This window comes from Scyliorhinus canicula, chromosome 18, assembly GCF_902713615.1.
Source record: "Scyliorhinus canicula chromosome 18, sScyCan1.1, whole genome shotgun sequence".
In the NCBI taxonomy this organism is placed as follows: domain Eukaryota; kingdom Metazoa; phylum Chordata; class Chondrichthyes; order Carcharhiniformes; family Scyliorhinidae; genus Scyliorhinus; species Scyliorhinus canicula.
Window position 1 is genome coordinate 74562150 of NC_052163.1, and position 24721 is coordinate 74586870.

Sequence of the window (24721 nt, forward strand, 5' to 3'; positions counted from 1 at the left end):
TCTGGTTTAGGTACCATCACTATGGGTGAGCTCCATTGGCTGCAACCCACTTCAATTATTCCATTTTTAAGCATACTCTCAATCTCTTTGTTAACCTGTGGCAATTTTAAAGGGTTACGTCTGTATGGATGTTGTTTGATTGGAACAGCATTTCCCACATCTACAGCATGTATAGCCATTTTAGTACTTCCCAGTTTATCTCCTGCGATACAGTTTGACTCATTGGAAATGGCAAAAATTCAGTTACAATTTTTGCCATTTCCAGTGAGTCAAACTGTATTGCAGGCAACTTTAAATGCTTAGCCACCACCATAATTACCTCATCTTTTTGCATTTTGTCAGGTAATGTTAACTGCAATGTTTTTGCCAAATCTAACAGTCTGCTTTTAGTCTCTGTCCGTAAGGTACTGCATGTGACCGTCTCCACCCCCAAAAACCTTTGAGCCACTGACAGAGCCATTGGACACAACATACTCGCCACTTAAACTAAAATACCACACCTGATAAGCAACCACAATATTCTCACCCTTCACTGTCTTTAAATTCACTAAGCCAATCTAATAGATTGACTTTTATCCCGCTCAAGCCCCCAATTTGTTATGGGCCAGGGTTTAGAGAACCCCAAAGTGTATCATGGAGTTCACCTGCCCCACAACGTTTAATAGATTGCGGTATGGGGAGCACACGGCCCACTCTACATGTGTGGTACAGCAGAAATGGAAAAGTATTTTTTGAAGCAAAACAATGTTTATTCTATGAACTTAAGTTAACCTTTTTAAAACATACAGTGAACATCGTAGCAACCATCAATTCAAATACAACCCCCAAAGAATACAACACTAAGTAATCCTTTAAGCTTTCTTTTTAACATCCATAAGACATAAAACACCTTTTACCAGAAGCACATCAGGTTAAAGTCACTACTGTTATTAGTTTTAAATCACCAGGATCGATTTGAAGTCTTTAGATTACAGAGAGAGAGACTAATACCCCTTATGGCTGTGACTGCAGCTATCCAGCTCTGAAAACGAAACTAAAACACACCCTGCAGCAAACAGCCTAAAACGAAAATACAAAGCTGACAGACAGCCCAGCTCCACCTACACTCTGACATCACTAATAAACACCCATTTCTTAAAGGTACTCTCACATGACACAATCCAGAAACAAGCATCCCACTTGATTGCCACCCCTTCCACGGACATTCTCTCCTCCACTACCACGCCCCGTGGTAACAGTGTGTACCATTTACAAGATGCACTGCAGGAACCCTTCAAGCCACCTTAGATGGCACCTTCCAAATCTAAACAAGGACATGGGCGGCAGACACATGGGAGTTCCACCATCTGGAAATTTCCCTCCAAGTCTCACTCCCCATCATGACTTGAAAATATACCGTCATTCCTTCACTGTTCAAATCCATAGAATCCCTACAATGCAAAAGGAGGCCATTCGGCCCATCATGACTGCACCGACCCTCCTAAACAGCACCCCACCCAACTCACTGCCCCAACCTATCCCTGCCTCCCACCTAACCTGATATCTTTCGACTGTGGGAGCAAATCTGAGCACCCAGAGGAAGCCCACACAGACACTGGGTGAATGTGAAAAGTTTACCCAGACCGTCGCCCAAGGACGGACTCAACCCTGGGTCTCTGACGCTGTGAGGCTGCAGTGTTAACCACTGTGTCGCCATGCCACCTGTGCGGGACAGCAATCCTGGAACTCCTCTCTAATAGCATTTTTGGGCATACCTACACCGGTTCTGGTCACCCTATTATGGAAAGGTTATTGTTAAACTAGAAAGAGTGCAGAAGAGATTTACGAGGGTGCTACCAGATCTTGATGGTCTGAGTTATATGGATAGGCTGGAACTTTTTTCCCTGGAGCATAGGAGGCTTAGGGTGATCTTATAGAGGTCTATAAAATAATGAGGAGCATTGATAAGGTAGATAGTCAACATCTTTTCTCAACGGTGGAGGAGTCTAGAACTAGAGGGCATAGGTTTAAGGTGAGAGGGGAGAGATACAAAAGAGACCAGAGGGAAAATTTCTTCACACAGAGGGTGGTGAGCATCTGGAACGAGCTGCCAGAGGCAGCGGTAAAGGTGTGTACAATTTTTTCCTTTAATAAACAGTTAGACAGATGGGCAGAGTGGGTATGGAGGGATATGGGTCAAATGCAGGCAAGTGGGACTAGCATAAGATGGAAACTGGGCGGAATGGACAAGCTGGGCCGAAGGACCTGTTTCCATGCTGTAAACATCTGTGACTCTACACATGGACTACAGTGGTTCTGGAATGCAGCTCACCACCACCTTCTGACGAGCAATTAGGGATAGACAATGGATGCAGGTTTAGCCAGCAAAGCCCAGATCCCATGAATGACTTTTTAAAAAGGTTGAAAAGGATTGAGAGTTAGCAGTAATCTTTGTGTTAGTTATGGGCTGAACTATAATCTTTGTTAAAATGTACAAGCCTTCTTTCAGAATGTGTTCCTTTTGAATAGGAAGCAAAGAAAGCACAGGAGCAAACTTACCGAGAGAGGGAAGAGCTACTCCAGAAGATGTGCTTTGAAGAATCTGCAAAACGACAGTTTGCTGATGTTGGGTAAAGCAAACCTTGTTTTTCTTCCAGTTCTCAAGTAATGCAGACAGAAGGTGTCGAATTGGTGAGAACTTGTAAATATGCAGCTCCCTTAAAAGCTCATTCGGTAAACTATCTGATGCTGACTGAGGGTCACCATCAAGATTCAATCCCTGTTTAGTATTTACTTAGCTGGTTTTCGCAGAACAGTCTTCATCTAAAATGTGTATTCCAATCTGTCCTGTTTCTTTTACTTCAATTAACCTTTATCACCGCGTGGGAGAGGAAGTGAGAGAATGGAGAAGAGTGGTAAAACTACTGGACTAGTAATCCAGAAGCCACAATGAATTAAATAAACCTAAAATAAAAAGTCTGTCTCCGTAATGGTGATCATGAAAATAACATCATAACCCATCTGGTTCGCTCATGTCTCCATGGAAGGAAAGCTACCATTCTTAGCCGGGTGACCGACGTGTCACTCCAGGTCCACAGCAAAGTAACTGCCCTCTGAAATGGCCTATCAAGAAACCAGTTTTATCAAAACCGCTAAGAATAGTCAAATAACAATGAAACCACATGTATTATCCAGCATTTACCTGTCATTGGATATGACAAAGGCACGCCCAGTCAACCCTCAAAAGACCTCTCAAACATCTGTGGACCTTTCACAATTTGGAGACTGTATCACAGACTAGTCAAGCAACAGTCGGAAGTAGTCATACTAGCCAAATCATACCTTGCAGCCAATGCTCCAGACTCGGCCATCACCATTCCTGTTACCTCCTGCCCCACCAGCAGGACACACCCACCAGAGGTGGCAGCAACAGTATCCAGAGGTGGCAGCAACAGTGATATGCTGTTGGGAGGGAATGGTCCTGGGAATCTTCAGTCACGAGTTCAGACGCATAGCGTCAAGTCAAACCTGGGTAATGAATCCTACTGATTACCACCTACCTCCATTGCCGCCTCAATGGATGAATCTGTGCTCTCCCATGATACTACTTGGTTCATCTGGAGATTTGTTTTAATGTAGCATTCGAAAGACAATATCTGACATTGCTGCCATAAAGTAAAATTCTCTTCAAACTAATTTAAGTGACCTATGTGAGCAATCTTTCTCTATTTACTATCTTAAACTCTTTCCTCCCCACCACCCCTTTAAATTTCTCTTATCGAGTAAATATATTAGACCATATGATCAGAAGATATAGGAGAAGATTTAGGCTATTTGTCCCAGTGAGTCTGCTCCACCATTCGATCATGACTGATATGTTTCTAGCACGTTGACACAGTGGTTAGCCCTGCTGCCTCATGGCGCCGAAGTCCCAGGTTCGATCCCGGCTCTGGGTCACTGTCCGTATGGAGTTTGCACATTCTCCCCGTGTTGCATGGGTTTCATCCCCACAACCCAAAGATGGGTTGGGGGCAGCAGGGTAGCATGGTGGTTAGCATAAATGCTTCACAGCTCCAGGGTCCCAGGTTCGATTCCCGGCTGGGTCACTGTCTGTGTGGAGTCTGCACGTCCTCCCCCTGTGTGCGTGGGTTTCCTCCGGGTGCTCCGGTTTCCTCCCACAGTCCAAAGATGTGCGGGTTAGGTGGATTGGCCATGCTAAATTGCCCGTAGTGTCCTAATAAAAGTAAGGTTAAGGGGGGGGTTGTTGGGTTACAGGTATAGGGTGGATACGTGGGTTTGAGTAGGGTGATCATGGCTCGGCACAACATTGAGGGCCGAAGGGCCTGTTCTGTGCTGTACTGTTCTATGTTCTATGTGCAGGGAAGTGGATTGGCCACGCTAAATTGCCCCTTAATTGGAAAAAATGATTGGGTACTCAAAATTTATTTTAAAAATTTAAAGAATGACTGATATATTTCTTATTCCCATTCTCCTGCCTGCTCCCTGTAATCCCGATCCAAAGGCACTCGGTGACTTGGCCTCCATAGTCTTCTGCAACAATGAGTTCCACAAATTCACCATTCCTTGGCCGAAGAAATTCTTCCTCATCTCTGTTTTAAAGGATTGTCTCTTCAGTCTGAGGCTGTGCTCTCGGTTTCGAGTTTCTCCGACTAGTGGAAACATCCTCTCCATGTTTACTCTATCTAGGCCTCTTGGTATTCAGTATGTTTCAATGAGATCCCCTCTTACCCTTTTTAAACTTCATTGAGTACAGACCTAGAGTCCTCGACTGCTCCTCATATAACAAGTCCTTCATTCCTAGGATCATTCTTGTGAACCTTCTCTGGTCCCCCTCCAATTCCAGCACATCCTTCCTTAGATATGGGGCTCAAAACTCCTCACAATATTTCAAATGAGGTCTGACTAGAGCCTTATACAGCTTCAATGGTACATCTCTGCTCTTGTACTCTAGCCCCCTTGAAGTTAATGCTAACATTGCATTTGGGGCTGGTTTAGCACAGGGCTAAATCACTGGCTTTTAAAGCAGACCAAGGCAGGCCAGCAGCACAGTTCATTTCCTGTACCAGCCTCCCCGAATAGGTGCCGGAATGGGCAGCACGGTAGCATAGTGGTTAGCATAAATGCTTCACAGACAGTTAAAATGACGGTCCTCCCGAGATTCTTATTTGTGTTCCAGTGTCTCCCCATTTTCATTCCACATTGCTTTTTTAAGAGGGTAAGCAAGATCATTTTGGGCTTTGTATGGGCGGGCATGTCCCCGCGAGTGAAGAGGGTGATGCTCGAGTGGAACCGGGGGGAAGGGGGGCTTGCGCTGCCAAATTTCAGCAACTATTATTGGGCAGCCAACATAGCCATAATAAGGAAGTGGGTGGTGGGGGAAGGGTCGGCTTGGGAACGGGTTGAGGCAGCCTCATCTAGGGGTACCAGTCTGGGGGCGTTGGTGACGGTGCCTCTGCCGTTCCCGCCGGCACGCTTCTCCACCAGTCCTGTAGTGGTGGCAGCCCTTCGGATCTGGGGACCGTGGAGGAGGCACGTGGGAGCAACGGGAGCATCGGTCTGGTCCCCGATATGTGACAACTATTGGTTTGCCCCGGGGAAGTTGGACGGGGGTTTCAGGTATGGTGGAGGGCGGGGATTTGTTTTTGGAAGGGAGCTTCTCTATCTTGAGGGCACTGGAGGCCAAGTTTGGGTTGACGAGGGGGAATGAATTCCGGTATATTCAGGTGCGGGACTTTTTGTGCAGGCGGGTGCCATCTTTTCCACTCTTGTCACTAAGGGGGATCCAAGATTAGGGTAGTGTATAGAGGATGGGTGGGGGAGGGAAGTGTCTCGGATATTTACAAGGAGTTCATGAGGGCGGAGGAGGCGCAGACCGAGTAGCTGAGGCACAAATAGAAGGAGAAGTTGGGAGGGGAGATTGAGGAAGGCCTGTGGGCGGACGCGCTGAGCAGGGTTAATGGGACTGCAACATGTGCCAGGCTCAGCCTGATTCAATTTAAGGTCGTCCACCGGGCCCACATGACAGTGTCCCGGATGAGCAGATTCTTCGGCGTAGTGGACAGGTGTGTAAAGTGTCTGAGAGGACCGGCAGACCATGTCCACATATTTTGGGCGTGTCCAAAACTTAGGAGATACTGGCAGGGGTTTGAGGACGTCATGTCTAGAGTATTGAACATCAGGGTGGCAATGAGTCCAGAGGTGGCGATTTTTGGGGTTTCAGAGGCCCCGGAAGTCCAGGGGAGAAAGAGGCCAACGTTTTGGCCTTTGCTTCCCTGGTAGGCCAGAGACGGATACTTCTAGCTTGGAGGGACTCAAAGCCCCCGAAGTCGGAAGCCTGGCTGTCAGACATGGCGAGTTTCCTGGGCTTGGAGAAAATCAAGTTTGCCTTGAGAGGGTTGTTGTTAGGGTTCGCCCGGAGGTGGCAACCATTCATTGACTTCCTTGCGGAGAATTAATCGTCGGGGGGGGGGTTTCGGGGAATGTAGTATAGGGGGTCAAGTAGGCAGATCTGGGTGGGACGGGTTACGGCAATTGCACTATGTACTTTGTAATTCTACTGTTTACAATGCCAAAAAAACCTCATTGAAATTGTTTATCAAAAAAAACGTGACTATAATCCTGAACTAGGGCTCCTACGTCCCTTTGTGCTTCAGATTTCTAATGACTTTCCCCACTTAGAAAATAGTCCCTGCCTCTATTCGTCCTACCAAAGTGCATAACCTCACACTTTACTGTGTTGTATTCCATCTGCCACTTTTTTGCCTGTCCAAGTCCTTCTGCCGCCTCCCTGCATCCTCAACACTACCAGTCCCTCTACTTATCTTTGTATCATCTGCAAACTTAGTAACAGTGCCCTCAGTTCCTTCTTCCAGGTCATTAATGTATATCGTGCATAGGTGTGGTCGCAACATTGATACTTGCGGAGCACAGAACACAAGTAACCATCATCCACAAAACATTGTCCAAATAAATAACCCCTCCATGTTCCAACACTTTCCAATTGTAATAAAACCACAAAAAATAACCCACAGCACAGAACAACAATCCCCACTCACCCCACCCCCAGCCAGCTGACGTTTACCATTCCTTAAAGAAGGCAATAAACAACCCTTCCTCTGGGCAGCACGGTGACACAGTGTTTAGCACTGCTACCTCATGGCGCTGAGGACCCGGGTTCGATCCCAGCCCTGAGTCACTATCTGTGTGGAGTTTGCACATTCTCCCCGTGTCTGCGTGTGTCTCACCCCTACAACCTAAAAAGATGTGCAGGGTAGAAGGTAGAAGGTGGCACAATTGGAAAAAAAGAATTGGGTAGTCTAAAAAAAATTTTTAAAAAGAGAATAACTGTCTGTCTGACCCCCTAATGGCAAATGTTGTTTTTTCCAAATGAAGGAATTCCGCCAAGTCACTCGTCCACCTTGCCACCTTAGGCAGCTTCGGATCCCACCACTGTAACATGATCTACCTCCGGAAAATCAGGGAGGCAAAGGCTAACATATGAGCCTCTCTCCCTGCCTGCACTCCCAGACCCTCTTACACTCCAAATACCACCACCCACGGGCTAGGAGCCACCCTCAACCCCAGAATATCCAACATAGTTCCCGCAAAGGACTTTCAGAACTCCTCCAACTTCGAGAAACTTCTGAACGTATGGGTGTGATTAGCCGGTCCCCTCGAGCACTATCCACATCTATCCTCTACCCTGGAAAACACCGACTCATGCATGAGTGTCTCTCCCCCAATCCCGCCAAGGCTCCAACCTGTACAGCCCCTGGTAGAAAGCTTCAAATATTTCATTCATCTTTCCTGACTTGGTGACCACCTTACCCACCAAATCCTTCATCCGCCCAATCTGCCTCGCTGCTGCCTGCCACCTCAACTGGTGCGCAAGCAATCTGCTAGCCTTCTCCCCATGCTCATACAGCGCCCCACTAGCCCGACTAGCTGCCCCACTCCCTTTCCAGTAGACCCCATCTGTAGCATCTTCTGCTCCTTCAACAAACCAACTACAGCGGCCGCCGAATACCTCCGATTAACCGCCAGAATGGCCTCCACCAATCTCTGCCTCTCCACTGTTCCACCTTATCCCTCGGTGCCGGAATCAAAATAAACTCCCCCCTAACTAGTGCCTTCAGCGCCTCGCACAGCACAGCGGCAGAGACCTCCACTTTTTTTGAACTCTACATAAGTGCATATGGCCATCCTTATCTTTTCACACATCTCCTTATCAGCCAACAACCCCACATCCAGCCTCCACTGTAGCTGCTGGGAACCCCTTTTTCCACACACACAAGTCCATAAAATGTGGCGCATGATCTGAGACCACGATCGCCGAGTACTCCGTCCCAACCACCCCCGCCAACAATGTCTTGTCCATGACAAAAAAATTGATTCGGGAATATATGCGATGTACATGAGAAAAATTCCTTCAGCCTACCAAACTGCCACGGGTCCATCCCCCCCCACCCCCAGTATTAAGAACAGTGTTAAAATCCACACACCCCCATAATCAACCGGTGCGTGTCAACATCTGGAACCTTCGCCAGCACCCTCTTCATGATGTCTACATCACCTCAGTTTGGGGCATAGATGTACACACGGGCTCATCTTCCAGCCTCCCTCTCATCGTCACATCCCTACTCCGTGGATCACCCACGATGCTGCTAGCTGAAAAGACCATCTTCTTGCTAATCAGTACGTCAACCCTCTCTCTCTCTCTCCCCCCCCCCCCCTTCATATCTAACCCTGAATGAAACACCTGCCCCATCCACCCTTTCCTCAATCTCATCTGACGCGCAACCCTTTGATGTATCTCTTGCATAAATACCACATCTGCATTCAAATTCTTTAAATGGACGAAAACATGGGACCTCTTGATCGGTCCATTTGGTCCCCCAATGTTTCAAGAGACCAGTTTGGTTAGAGAGCTCGACCCATTCCCCTCCCCCCACTCTAATTAGCCGTAGCCACTTCAATGGATTCCTCACCCACCTTCCGGATCCTCTCTCAATGGCCACCGCCATCCCCCTCTCATCCCAGCCAACCTCCCACAACAGTCCCTTCAGCGTCAACAACTCACCCCCTCCCTCCCCCAAACACAAGAAGTGCCGCCTTCCCAGGCCCACATCCCCACCGAAGCCACAAACAAGACCAACACAGCTCGAAAACTCAATCCTCCTCCTCTCTTCCACAGCCCCCCTTTCACTTCCATTAACTAGCTTATCTGCTTGCAGGATGACCCCCAACCGAGGCAAAAGACTAATTTCCTCTATGTCAAAGCACCCTCCCGTCCCACCCAACCACCCCGCTCTCCCTCCCTCCCGCCGTTACCCACCAAGCCCCACACATTTTTATATTACAAACATCACTACCCTCAACATGGGGCGGTAAAAAAGATACAAAACTCTACATTTGCACAATTAACTCCACAGTGTGGGTAGTAAAAACATAACAACCCCACGCGAAAACATACATCCCCTCCCCCCTCCCAGATTACAAGCCTCCAGTCCGTGTACCCAATCAAGCTTCACAGCTCCAGGGTCCCAGGTTCGATTCCCGGCTTAGGTCACTGTCTGTGCAGAGTCTGAATGTTCTCCCGTGTTTGCTTAGGTTTCCTCCCACAGTCCAAAGATGTGCAGGTTAGGTGAATTCGCCGTGCTAAATTGGCCCTTACTTGGAAAAAAGAATTAGTTACTCTAAATTTATTTTTAACAAATGTCTGCCTCATCACCAAATCCAAAATTGCCTGTTCCCTAGCGGGCTTTACCCACAAGGTGCTCCAAAAAACTATCTCATAGACATTTAGCATGGCAAATCCACCTAACCTGCACATCTTTAGACTGTGGGAGAAAACCGGGGCACCCGGAGGAAACCCACGCAGACACTGGGAGAAAGTGCAAACTCCACACACAGTCATCTGAGGCCAGAATTGACCAGGTCCCTGGAGCTGTGAGGCAGCAGTGCTAACCACTGTGCTACCGTGCTGCCCTGATTTTCCCAGTTCGCCCGCATCTTGAACTCCCCCATGATTAATGTAATATTGCCTTTCTTATATGCCTTTTTTTCTCCTTTCTTTCTGTCTCATAACTATACCCTCCCAAACAAAAGCAACTTCCATTTACAAGGTCCCTTTTAAATGAAAAGGCTTTTAAAGTTTAAAAAGGGGAAAGAGTGTTACAGATAATAAATGGCACAGAAACAGGCCATTCAACCCAACAGGTCATGCAGTATTTATACTCCACTCGAGCCTTCTCCAATCTTTCCTCATCTAAAGCTATCATTGTAATCCTCTGTTCTCTTCTCCCTCACGTTTGTCTTGCTTTTCCTTAATTGCATCTATACTATTCTCCTTGGAGCAGAGAAAATTAAGAAGTTACCTTAGTGAGGTGTTCAATATTATGAACAATTTTGACCGGGTAAAGAAGAATATTCTGTTTCCATTAGTTGGTAAGTCAGTGACTAGGGATCACAATTTCAAGATGGTCAGTGACTATGGATCACAATTTCAAGATGGTCAGCAACAGAACTAGGAGTGAGATGAGGAGAAACAACTTTACTCAGTTGTTAGGATTTGGAATGCACTGCCTGGGACAGTGGTGGAGGCGGATTCCATAGGACAGGGGTGGGCAAACTACGGCCCGCGGGCCGCATGCGGCCCGCCAAAGGTCTTTATGCGTCCCACCAAGTCATTAAAAAAAGGTTGGGGGGGGGCTGTTGGGTTACTTACTGGTATAGGGTGGATACGTTGACTTGAGTAGGGTGATCATTGCTCGGCACAACATCGAGGGCCGAAGAGCCTGTTCTGTGCTGTACTGTTCTATGTTCTATATGAGGCGCCCAGAATCATAACCGGGTGAAGTAATTATTTTACTTAATATACTATGCGGCCCTTTAAAATTGTGAATTTCTGAATGTGGCCCTTGCACGGAAAAGTTTGCCCACCCCTGCCATAGGAGGTTTCAAAAGAGAACTGGATATATATTTTTAAATGATGAGTTCAGCCAGCTGGGGAAATGGGTCTAATAATAATCATCTTTATTGTCACAAGTAGGCTTACATTAACACTGCAATTAAGTTACTGTGAACAGCCTCTAGTCGCCACATTTATTCAAATAAAACATTTTAAAAAAAGAAAACAGTCTGACTTTATTCACCCTCTCCTTTTAGCTAATACCCTCCAGACCACGCAACATCCTGGTAAACCTCTTCTGAACCCTTTCCAAAGCCTCCACATCCTTCTGGTAGTGTGACGACCAGAATTATACATTATATTCCAAGTGTGGCCGAACTAAGGTTCTGTACAGCTGCAGCATAACTTGGCAGTTTTTATACTCAATGCCCCGACATACATAGGCAAGCATGTCGTATGCCTTCTTGACTACCTTATCCACCTGCGTTCCCACTTTCAGTGATCTGTGGACCTGTATGCTCAGATCTCTCTGCCTGCCATTTATTGCATGCTCAGTAAAACATTTCCTTCTCTGTAATTGATATTCGGTATGTATCAAGATTGCCAGGAAACATATGACGATCCTTGTTTAAGATCTGAAAGTGACAATCCCAGAGTTTTCAAATCCATAGACATAATTAATAAATTCAAGTGAAGTATGTTACCTGTCCATCTCTATCACCAACCATGCCTCGAGAACTGTGAAAGAAAGGAACACAACAAAACCAAATGATTACAAGATTTCAGACTGCTAGAGCAAGAAACACATCAGCAAACCAGTTCCCAAAATACTATTTAAATATTTAATTCAACTACTGTGACTTTTAACTGTTAGGTAGTATGACTACAGTGGACATGGGGTTCCTCTTCCAGCTTAAGAGAAGATTGGAGAATTTTTTTTTTTATAAATTTAGATTACCCAATTATTTTTTCTAATTAAGGGGCAATTTAGTGTGGCCAATCCACCTACTCTGCACATTTTTGGGTTGTGGGGGCGAAACCCACGCAGACACGGGGAGAATGTGCAAACTCCACACGGACAGTGACCCAGAGCCGGGATCGAACCTGGGACCTCAGCGCCGTGAGGCGGTTGTGCTAACCACTTGGCCACCGTGCTGCCCTAAGATTGGAGAACTTGATTGCCACTCTAATAAATGGTCATATGGATCATTTCAAGTTCTGTTAAACAGCACTACGTATTAAGATAAATAAGTTGCACCAGAGTGGCATCTAACAGCAATCCATTTTAAACTAGATATCAATAATAATCTTTATTAATGTCACAAGTAGGCATACGTCAACACTGCAATGAAGTTACTGTGAAAATCCCCCAGTCGCCACATTCCAGCACCTGTTCCAGTACACAGAGGGAGAATTTAGAATGTCCAATTCACCTAACAGCAAGTCTTTCGGGACTTGTGGGAGGAAACCGGAGCACCCAGAGGAAACCCACCCAGACGCAGGGAGAACATGCAGACTCCGCACAGACAGTGACCCATGCCGGGAATCGAACCTGGGACCCTGGAGCTGTGAAGCAACGGTGCTAACCACTGTCCTTCGTGAGCCAGTGCAGATGCGATTGGCCGAATGGTCTCCTTCTGTGCCGTAACATTCTATGTTTCTATGCACTTTAACCACTCCCAATGGTAGCAAGTTCCACATTTTCACCATTCTCTGGGTAAAGGAATGTCTTCTGAATTCCTTTAGTTTTCTTGGTGATTATCTTGCACTCATGGTCTCTGTTTATGGTCTTCCCCACAAGAGGAAACATTTTCTCTCTATTAAATCTATCAAAACCTTATGAAGTAGGGGTAGGGAGTTCCTGAAGTCTCGTCAGCAATAGTGAGATGAATTGAGGGAAGGAGTTTACAGAAGATCAGTTGGACAGCTCAAAGCTGCGAGATGGAATTTAAGGCTGGATAGCGTTGCCGACATGGCATGGCATGAAGCTGTGGAAGAATTAAGAGATCTGAAGGTTTAATACTTTGGGGATAGGGGATCATTTGACTTCGGAGCTGATGGGGGGGGGGGGGGGGGGGGGGGGGTGCTGTGTAGTGGTTAACCCAAGGCAAATTAATGAACATGCAGAACTTTGTGCAGGCCAGATATATACAGCTGAGCTTTGGACAAAGACCATCTCTGTACTTTGAAGGATGGATGCTAGGTTGGCATGGTGAACATTGGAGATTTGAGTTTAAGATTACATAGACATGGATCAGTGTTTCAGCAGCAGGAGAGGTTGGGATGAACTATATTGTGGAGATGGAATTAAGTCATCTTGATGATAAATTGTGGGATTGAGCAGAATGTTATGTTTTCCATGGTCTGGCTCAGGCTTCGCAATTAACAAGAGACCAATGGAGTCAGCAGCACAGGTGCTAAAAACGGTGACTTTAGTCTTAATTAGATAGAAGAAATTTTTATTCGGCCATTGGCGACCAGTTATGACAGCTGAGAGCAAGAGTTGTGGTGTCAAAGAAGGTTGTGGTGTCAAAGGAAGTGGTGAAACTGCTTGCCATCTAAGTGAATCTAAACTGCACCTTTCCCATGCCTCTAATCTCCTTCCTGTAATAAGAGTTGTCAATGCTGTTGCTTAATTGGTGCATGGCACTGATTTATCATTGGCCATTCTTTGTATTCATTGTTCCTCCATTTTAAACCTAGGATCTCATTTATTATATAGCATTTACTAGTTAAATTCTAGATTTTGTTGTTCTTCCTTTCTGTTGAGAAATGTAACATTTAGAATATGTTTCCATTCTTTGTTCTTTTTCCCAGCAGATGCTGACTGGACCATGTATCTGTCATAGTTACTTGTTATTTTGAGTCCGATGACCCCAATACAAAGATCCAAGTATTCATTTTCTTTTCCCATTAGAACGCACAGAGCATGGGAGTGGGAAACAAGGCAAGATTGGGACGGTAGAGAAATATTAAGAAGGGAATTGGACCAAGTGAGGTACGAAAGGTTATGCCTCGACAGAAAGATACTGGAACCAGCGACGCAGGACAGGTTACGATTCTTCTTGGATAGGGTAAGGAGTGCAAAGCAAAGTGTAATAATGACTTTAAGACATTATCACATTGTCTTTTTTGGTATTTAATTTCTGTGCAAGCTGCTGTTGTTTTGGGGGGCTTTGATTGTCCAAATATAGACCGGGATAGTAATAATGTAAAGAGCAGAGTTAGAGAGAGAGAGAGTTCCAAGAGTGTGTTCAGGAGAATTTTCTACAGTGGTATGATTCCATTCCAGCAAAAAAAGGCACTCTAGACCTGATTCTTGGGAATTAGGTGGACCAAGTGATAGAAGAACATTTAGGGGATATTGATCATTGTATCGTAAGGTTTAGATTGGCAATGGTACAGCACAAGGAACAATTGAGAGTAAAAATAATTAACTAGAGGAAAGCCAACTTCAGTGGAGTTAAGAATGAATCTTTCCCAGATAAATTGGAATTAAAGATTAGTCTGCAAAATAGTAACTGAATAAGGGTTGCTTTTAAAGAAGTTCAAGTATAGTCTAGTAATATTCCTACGAAGGGGAAAAGTGGGTGAACAAATACAGAAATCCCTGGATGACCAGAGAGGTAGAAATTTAAGATGAAGCCGAAACGGTCTGCTTGTTCAGATATCAGGTGGATAATACAATTACAGGGATGAAAGTTTTTTTTGCTGCTTGGCTGCCTCCAATGTTGCCAAAGCCAGGAGCAAATCTTGGGGTGCCGCCAATCAGCCTTGCACCAATCCAAGCCCAGCTGCTGTAGTTCTTCCCACCAGAATGTCACACTCTGCTGCTGGCTGCCTGGTGGATCCATGGGGTTTGATGGACCTAATAGGGGTGGGTCTGGGGGAGAGAAGCCTGAGGTTTCAGCAGGCCTTCAGATGCAATTGGTGTGGAGAGAAGAGCAGCGGAGCCCAAGTCTCCTTGATGTCTGGCAGGTAGGGAGGAAAAGGGGGTTAGAATAGGGTCTGCTGAGTGATTGGGAGGAAGGTAGTTGGGGAGAGGTGCTGTTGCATGAGTGGGGGAGGGGGTTTTGGAAAGTGAGGCTTATGTGTGAGGTGAGAGGAACGGGGCTGATTACAATGAGATTGTGGGAGGAAGGGCTTCACTGAGCCTACTGTCACCAGGAAATATGAAGAGCTTTACTGAAACCTGAGTAAATAAAATAACATTTTTACAAAATACTTTAAAAACAGATATTTGGGGTAGCATGTGGCACAGTGGTTAGCACTGCAGCTTCACGGCGCTGAGGTCCCAGGTTCGATCCCGGCTCTGGGTCACTGTCCGTGTGGAGTTTGCACATTCTCCCCGTGTCTGCGTGGGTTTCGCCCCCACAACCCAAAAATGTGCAGAGTAGGTGGATTGGCCACGCTAAATTGCCACTTAATTGGAAAAAATAATTGGGTAATCTAAATTTATTTTAAAAAAATAGAACACTTAAGCACCTACCTGCTTAATATATATAAAAGGTTGTCAAAGTCGCAAAGCTCATTGCCCACATTGAGAGGTTTGTTTGAGGTTTTAGCTGCCATACAATATAAAAGTTAGTAAACATTTTGTTTGGTTCTATAAGGATAATCTCTATATCACGAGAGAAAGGTGGTTAGTGGTTGTGCATATTGAGCTGTCATCCATCCTCAGGGTTGTTACTTGACTGAATCCAGGCATTAGCTCGTTGATCAGATTATTGGATGTTGTGATGGAGTTCAGGAGGGAGAGGCTAGGCTGGAATATGTCCTGGGCAAGACCTGCAGCTGACTCACAGACACATTGAGGCTGCTGAGACAGAGGTAGCCACCAGGGCTGGTGTGTTTTTTTTTTGGGGGGGGGGGGGTGTGTAGCTGGCTCGGGCAATTAGAGCTCACATTCAGACTGCTGAAATGATTGAGGAGGTCCAGGCTGTCGGGGAGGGAGACAAACCAACTCCCAGACACACCACATCTACTTGGCCTGCAGGCAGCCCAACTCGTTTGACCTGGGCACCAGGCTCCGGAGCTAGTTCTGGACGCATAGCTCAGGCAGCAGTTGCCACGGGCCAAATCCGTTGCTCCATCTCCAGACCTTGCAAAGCCAGCCATACCTCTGGTCACGTCACTTTGATCAGTGTCGTCGATGCAACCGGATCTGGAGAAGCAGAATGGGTGGCCAGTCATCAAACGAACATTTACCATCCAATGGTGCTCAGGAGGTCTGGAGCAGTGCTGCTGGGGACTGAAATAAGGGGGATTTTTTTTTCACTGAGTGGTGAATCTTTGGAATTCTCTACCCCAGAGAGTGTGGAAGTTCAATCATGAGGATGTTCAAGACAAAAGTTGGTATGTTTATGGATACTAATGACATTAAGGGATATGGCAATAGTGTGAGAAAGTGGCATTGAGATAGATGATCAGCCATGATCTAATTGAATTGCGGAGCAGGCTTCAGTGGCTGAATGGTCTACTCCTGTCCTTGTGTTCCTAAAATTGCAGCAATAATTTGAATGATAGGGAAGAGTGACATTTGAATCTCACTTAAAACTGAGCATGGGGCAGCACGGTGGCGCAGTGGTAAACATTGCTGCCTCACCGCTCCGAGATCCCAGGTTCGATCCTGGCTCTGGGTCACTGTCTATGTGGAGTTTGCACATTCTCCCCATGTTTCGCCCCCAGAACCCAAAGATGTGCAGGGTAGGTGGAATGGCCGCACTAAATTGCCCCTTAATTGGAAAAAAATGAATTAGGTATTCTAAATTTATTTTAAAAAACAGCCTGGCTCATAGCTTGGGAATAAGATGCATTTTTATGATGAATGTATATTTGTTTACAACAACATGCAGCAAGCTGACATGCTCTTTCTACACAGGAAACGTTAAACGGGCAAGAAAAGAATTACCGTGAAAGGGAAGGCCTACTCCCTATGTATTATGAAGAAGCTTTGATAAGATCTGATACCGGGTAAGATGATCATTGTGTCACTCAACTTTCAAGTTATGAAAGCGAGGTTATGATGGGATTTAAATACAAAGAGCACTCTAATTGTCACAGAATTTTAAAATTAATTTACAGGATGTGGGTGTCACTGGCTAAACCAGCATTTATTGTCAGCTTTTTGTTCTTAGGCCAGTATTTGTTGGCCATCCATAATTACCCATGAGAAGGTGGTGGTTAGCTGCCTTCCTGAGCCACTGTAGCCCATGTGGTATAGGTACACCTTCAGTGCTATTGGGGAGGAAACTCCAGGATTGTGACCCAACAACAGTGAAGGACGTTATATTTCCAAGTCAGGATGATGAATGATTTGGAGGGAAACGTTCAGCTAATGGGGTTCCCATGTGTCTGCTGCCCTTGTGCTTCTAGATGGTAGCTGTTGTGGGTTTGGAAGGTGCTACCTAAAGAGCCTTGGTGAGTTGCTGCAGTGTATCTCGCAGATCGTATACACGCCTGCCACTGTTCCTTCGTGATGGAGGAAATAAATGTTTCTGTAAGGGGTGCCAATCAAGCTGGCTGCTTTGTCTTTAATGGTGTTGAGCTACTGGAGTATTGATGGGACTGGATTCATTCGGACAAGTGTAGTATAGTCCATCACATTCCTGACTTGTGCTTTGTAGATGGTGGACAGGCTTTGGGGAGTCATGAGGTGAGTTGCTCACTGCACGATTCCTAGCCTTTGACCTACTCTTGTAGCCATAGTTATTTATATAGCTGGTCCAGTTGAGTTTCTGGTCAATGGCAATCCCCAGGATGTTGATAGTGGGGGATTCAGTGATGGTAATGCCATTGAATGTCAAGAGGCGATGGTTAGATTCTCTCTTGTTGGAGATGGTCATTGCCTGGCACCTGCGTGGTGCGAGTGTTACCTATTTCATAGAAATCAATCCCCATAGTACATGGCAAAAAAACACCCAGAGTACAAATTATAAAGGAATTTGATTCATTCAGATCTCTCAAATATTGTTCTCTCAGTATATTGTAAAACATAACAAAGAACTAGAAAGAGGAGGAGACCATATAACTGATCGAACCTGCCCATTTAATTTGATCCTGGTTGTAGCATGTATTGACCGTCTTCATCCCCACCCCCAAATAAACATAATGCGAACCCCATCCTCAGTGGGGCTCCTGGCACAGGTTGGCACTGCCAACCAGGCATTGCCAAGGCATGTCCCTTTCCTCCCAGAAATTATACTTGACCTTTGCGCCCACGGAGGTATCCCCGTGAATTATTCACGTTTTTCAAAATGTGTTGTAAAATGTATTTAAATGATGTTCCCACCTTTTCTGGGCGTGAAACTCATACGTCACCAGTGAGAGGTGTAGAAAATTTGGAAAACGCAATCTCGCCAACAAGAATCACATTTTCTGATTCTCGAGGATTTTCCGCCCGCGTCACCATTCTTGCTGGTGGCTGAATGTGGGCTGAAAATCACCTCCCAAATCTTCAGGAAAAAATCTGGTTAGAGAGTAAACAACATTGAACCAGGGTGTGCAGACATAATCTAGTCCTCGTTTTAAAGTAATAATGCCATTGTTTAATATAATATGATTTTAGATTTATTCTTGATCTAAAATTATTGTGGAATGGGAATATTGGATTTAGCAATGCTGGGCTGGTGGAATGTAGGGTTTGGCTCACTGGTGATTTTGTAAGAGAGGTAGAGAGCATGAACCTGGCAGCAATTAGGATATATATTGCAAAATTTATTTCTTCTCTCACTACACACTTTCTCTCTCTCTCTCTCTTTCCCCCACGCCCCCCTCCCTCTCTCCTTTGCCCCTCTTCTGTGGCTGTCTGACTTTTCTCCATTCCTCCCTCTATTTCTTTATCTGTTTTGTCTCTCTCACCTTTTATTTATTTGTCTTGGCAGTAAAATATTACATTTTGGAACAAGTGATTATTAGTAGCTTCCAAAATTCAATGTATACCTTTTTCCAAAGCTCTTGCCTGTTACCCTTTTTGAAACATAAAAGTGCGCAGGATATATTTAATTCGCTGATACTAACTAGGAATGCAGCTTTTTTAATGATACAAAATGAGTCAGGAGAACAACAGCAACCAGAAAAGACATGATGGAATGTGCAGGCAGCATTGCACCATAGTACTGATTTAGAGACTGTGAGTTGGGTTTATTGCAAGTGGAATTGGGAGGTGTTACATGTGAGTAATGCAAAAAGCCGTCCTGTTGTTGGAGTTTGGAAAACTCAAAGTAGTAAGTAAAATGAATTTGTAAGCATATCTGCAACAGCAGCTTAAAACCATGAAAATTGGATTTTGGATTTGTTTATTGTCACGTGTACCGAGGTACAGTGAAAAGTATTTTTCTGCGAGCAGCTCAACAGATCATTAAGTACATGGGAAGAAAAGGGAATAAAAGAAAATATATAATAGGGCAACACAAGATATACAATGTAACTACATAAGCACCGGCATCAGATGAAGCATACAGGGTGTAGTGTTAATGAGGTCAGTCCATAAGAGGGTCATTTAGGAGTCTGGTGACAGTGGGGAAGAAGCTGTTTTTGAGTCTGTTCGTGCGTGTTCTCAGACTTTTGTATCTCCTGCCCGATGGAAGAAGTTGGAAGAGTGAGTAAGCCGGGTGGGAGGGATCTTTGATTATGCTGCCCGCTTTCCCCAGGCAGCGGGAGGTGTAGATGGAGTCAATGGATGGGAGGCAGGTTCGTGTGATGGACTGAGCGGTGTTCACGACTCTCTAAAGTTTCTTGCGGTCCTGGGCCGAGCAGTTGCCATACCAGGCTGTGATGCAGCTCGATAGGATGCTTTCTATGATGCATCTGTAAAAGTTGGTAAGGGTTCATGTGGACATGCCGAATTTCCTTAGTTTCCTGAGAAAGTATAGGCGCTGTTGTGCTTTCTTGGTGGTAGCCACGTAGTCGACGTGGGTGGACCGGGACAGATTTTTGGAGATGTGCACCCCTAGGAATTTGAAACTGCTAACCATCTCCACCTCTGCCCCGTTGATGCTGACAGGGGTGTGTACAGTACTTTGCTTCCTGAAGTCAATGACCAGCTCTTTAGTTTTGCTGGCATTGAGGGAGAGATTGTTGTCACTACACCACTCCACTAGGTTCTCTATCTCCCTCCTGTATTCTGACTCGTTGTTATTCGAGATCCGGTCTACTATGGTCATATCGTCAGCAAACTTGTAGATGGAGTTGGAACCAAGTTTTGCCAAGCAGTTGTGTGTGTACAGGGAGTAGCCTTGTACGCAGCCTTGCGGGGCACCGGTATTGAGGACTATTGTGGAGGAGGTGTTGTTGTTCATTCTTACTGATTGTGGTCTGTTGGTCAGAAAATTGAGGATCCGGTTGCAGAGTGGGGAGCCAAATCCTAGGTTTTGGAGCTTTGATATGAGCTTGGCTGGGATTATGGTGTTGAAGGCGGAGCTGTAGTCAATAAATAGGAGTCTGATGTAGGAGTCCTTGTTTTCGAGATGCTCTAGGGATGGGTGTAGGGCCTGGGAAATGGCGTCTGATGTGGACCGGTTGCAACGGTATGCGAATTGCAGTGGATCAAGGCGTTCTGGGAGTATGGAGGTGATGCGCTTCATGATCAACCTCTCGAAGCACTTCATTACGACTGAAGTCAGGGGCACCGGACGGTAGTCATTGAGGCACGTTGCCTGGTTCTTCTTTGGCACCGGTATGTTGGTGGTCTTCTTGAAACAGGTGGGACCTCGGAGTGGAGTAGGGACAGGTTAAAGATGTCCGTGAGCACCTCTGCCAGCTGGTCCGCGCAGGCTCTGAGTGCACGACCAGGGATCCCATCCGGGCCCATCACCTTCCGAGGGTTCACTTTCAGGAAGGCCGATCTGACTTCGGAAGCTGTGATGGTGGGTAAATGAAATGAAATCAAAATCGCTTATTGTCACGAGTAGGCTTCAATGAAGTTACTGTGAAAAGCCTCTAGTCGCCACATTCCGGCGCCTGTCCGGGTGAATTAAGAAAATGTGAAGCTTGCAGTAATTGCACATTATGCATTTGATTTTTCTTAAAGATAAGCACATTATGCTTGAATGGAATAAATAAACTACCAGTGTTCCAGATACTTTATCTGGCAGAGAAAGGATACTGCACCAAAGTTAGGAATTGTCTTGATTTTAGCCTTGGCAGTATGCCAGTGAAGTGTGTTTGATCTTTGGTTATGAGGTTTCAAGTTAAATGTGTGTCTCCAACACTATTTCACCCCTTCCCATGCCAATATTAATTTGTTCCTTTTATTTTGAGCAGATACAGCCGAGGTTCAAGCGTTAACCCTAGCTGGTTGATGGAACGGTTTCCTGATCATACTTCACGGGGAATGCTGGGAATGGATCTGACATGTAGTGCAGCTGTCAAGAGGAGCCTGAAAGGTTTACACAGGATTGAACTCGCAGAGGCTCAGAGGACTGACCCTTCACTGGAGGCTGTGCGATACCAGGCCATGAATCCCAACAACGCAAATACTGAAATGGGGGGTACATTCCTGTACAAGGAAGGGATTTTGATTCGGCGATGGAGTCCAAAGGAAGGCTTTTTCAAGGGGGCAGAAGTGTATGAGGAGATAGTAGTCCCTGAGCTATATCGTGAAGAAATATTGAAGGTTGCTCACAACATTCCATCCTCTAAACACCAAGGCGTTAAGCATACAGGACGCCGTGTGCTGCAGTATTTCTACTGGCCGTCTGTGTTTGTGGATGTAGCACAGCATTGCAAAGTTTGTGAAAAATGCCGCTATTCACATAAACTGGGAGATGCAGAAAATGTAGGGTTACGTCCCCTACCTACAATAAACATACCATTTAAAAGGGTAAGCATCGATGTAGTGGGTCCACTACCCTTCACAACCAACTCTGGGAAAAGGTACATCCTGATGATGGTGGATTGTGCATCCAGATACCCAGACGCAACAGCACTTGTCTCAGTGGAAGCAGATATAGTTGCCATGGCCTTGCTAGTGATGTTTACACGGTTCGGGTTTCCAGAAGAGATCCTGTCTAATCAGGGTGAAAATTTCATGGCGCAGTTGGTTATGCAACTGAAAAGGCAGTGCCAAGCCAAGCAGCTCTGCAGCAACTCATACAATCCCCAAGTAAATGAGCTGGTGGAGAAATTCAATGGAACACTAAAACAGATACTGCGCACCTACGCTGAGCAGAACCCCTGCGACTGGGATGAAAAGCTTCCATATCTTCTCTTTGCCTGCAGGGAGGTGCCACAGCAGTTAACTGGATACTCTCCCTTTGATCTTCTATATGGGCGCCGGGTATATGGGACATTGTTACTGATCAAAGAGGCTTGGTTAGGGAAGTGCTTTGGTGCAGATAAAAACATAGTGGAGCATGTGCTGAATGCGCGGGATGCCTTAATTAGTTTAATTGAAAGTATTCCAGAAGAGCAGAACCACTCTCTAAGTAGCCGAAATCTCTGGTACTGCCATAACGCTGGGACCCGGGCATATGACATAGGCCAAAGGGTGCTGGTGCTACGGCCTGTGAAACAACAAAAAGTGCAGCTTCACTGGGAAGGTCCATATAGTGTGGTTGAGCCAGGGAAATACGTGTATTACACGGTTGAAATACCATTTAATAAATTTAGAATTTACCATGTTAACATGATGAAGCCTTACCTCGATTCCTAGGTGGTGACTGTGGTAGAGTCAAATGTTTGATTTTAGTTTGTTTCCTTGTTTTAGAGATTACATGGTTCCTTGATTTAATTAGTTATTCCTCTGATGAAAAAATGAAACATTTTAAGACCCAGAACCAATAAACAACACGACTGACTGATTGGCATGTTCAATAATGTGCGAATTGCTGGTATTACACTATAGATATCCTGTATATTCGTCCTTTAATTTTGTGGGACCCTTCTCCTATTAGGTGAGAAGTATGCATGAGCTTTTGTCAAGGGAAAACAATACCAGAGAGTTCCCAAAGAAAACTGGGTGATAAATGAGAGTTTAAAAGCAAAGTGGAGAGGACGACAGGGTGACTCAGTGTTTACACTGTTGCCACATGGTGCCGAAAACCTGGATTCGATCCCAGCCCATGGTCACTGTCCATGTGGAGTTTGCACATTCTCCCCGTGTCTGTGTGGCTCTTACCACCACAACCCAAAGATGTGCAGGATACGTGGATTGGCCACACTAAAATTGCTCCTTAATTGGAAAAATAAAAATAATTGGGTGCTCTAAATTTATTAGAAAAAATAATAAAAGCAAAGTGGATTTGAAGGAAAAGGAAGTATTTTGTAACTTGTGTCTGAACAGATTGTCAACTTCTCATCCATTGCTTATACTTGAAGGAGATGATGATTTGTGCAGGATAACAAGAAGGGCCGAATTCACCATGAATGACGAGAACCATTAATTCCAGAAACTCTTCAATTAAACCAGAAGGGTATTTAACTCATTACAGACTTTCTCAATGTATATTTATTTGTATAATTAAATATATATGTACTTTTCATATCTGCTTCATATTGCTGTTTACTGCTGTTAAATAAAGTAATTAGTTGTTTTGGTCTGTAAACACCTGGTCGGCAAAGTAATATCCACTGTTCAGAGAGGATTAGCCAGCACTCTGCAAAACTGAAAGACGTTCACGGCAGATTACTGCAAGAAAAGTCCTTGGTTAAGGAATCGAAACGGTGCTGTGTCGAGATCATAACAGATGGAGGTTATCAAAAACCAAGACAGGTAATTTGGGACAGCAATGGAAATGTGTTGAAATGGATGAAAAGCTGCGTGGCACAAGTGACAGAATAATAACAGCTTGCACACAAGGCAGCACGGTGGCGCAGTGGTTAGCACTGGGACTGCGGCGCTGAGGACCCGGGTTCGAATCCTGGCCCTGGGTCACTGTCCGTGTGGAGTTTGCACATTCTCCCCATGTCTGCATGGGTTTCACCCCCACAATCCAAAGATGTGCAGGTTAGGTGGATTGGCCACACTAAATTGCCCCTTAATTGGAAAAAATATATAAATAATTGGGTACTCTAAATTTATTTTTAAAAAGCACAGTAGGGGCTGTTTAGCACAGGGCGAAATTGCTGGCTTTGAAAGCAGACCAAGGCAGGCCAGCAGCACGGTTCAATTTCCGTACCAGCCTGCCCGAACAGGCGCCGGAATGTGGCAACTAGGGGCTTTTCACAGTAACTTCATTTGAAGCCTACTTGTGACAATAAGCGATTTTCATTTCATTTCATTTTTTCACTGCTACCTCACACCGCCGAGGACCCAGGTTCGATCCCGACCCTGGGTCACTGTCCGTGTGGAGTTTGCACATTCTCCCCAACAACCCAAAAATATGTGCAGGGTAGGTGGATTGGCCCTTAATTGGAAAAAAATAATTGGGTACTCTAAATTTATATTACAAAAAATAACAGCTTGCATACAGCATCTTTTAATGTCAAAAAATTAGGTGCTTCGTAGAGACGTAATGGGGGGGTGGATAGAAGTTTATCAATTAATTAGACAGACTTAAAGTAGAAGAGAGGTAGTAAGGTGGGTGAAAGGGGAAATGCTGGAAAATCTCAGCAAGTCTGGCAGCATCTGTAGAGAGAGAAAAGAGCCAACGTTCAGAGTCCGATGACTCTTTGTCAAAGTTAACAGACAGAGAAAGTGGGAAATATTTATACTGTGGAGTGAGAATGAAAGATGAGTCATAGCCACAGAAACCCAGGGAAACCGGGTGCTAATGGCCACAGATACCAAGGGGAAAGAGTGTTAATGGCAGTCCCCAGAGAGGACAAAAGATGTGAACGGTCAAACAGCAGGGAAACTAACATCAGAGGATG

General features: G+C 45.3%; 1 protein-coding gene across 1 annotated transcript in view; it reads left to right on the forward strand.

Annotated features, from left to right (window-relative positions):
* The window catches only part of LOC119953006 (scaffold attachment factor B1-like), a 77062-nt gene extending 53608 nt beyond the window's left edge, over positions 1 to 23454 (forward strand). Inside the window, exons 11-14 of the mRNA XM_038776762.1 lie at positions 2509 to 2609; positions 13827 to 13983; positions 16791 to 16882; positions 21173 to 23454. Of these exons, the coding sequence (XP_038632690.1) occupies positions 2509 to 2609; positions 13827 to 13983; positions 16791 to 16882; positions 21173 to 22562 (1740 nt within the window). The 3' untranslated portion in view covers positions 22563 to 23454. The remainder of the gene's footprint in view (positions 1 to 2508; positions 2610 to 13826; positions 13984 to 16790; positions 16883 to 21172) is intronic.
* Positions 23455 to 24721: the final 1267 nt, after the last annotated feature.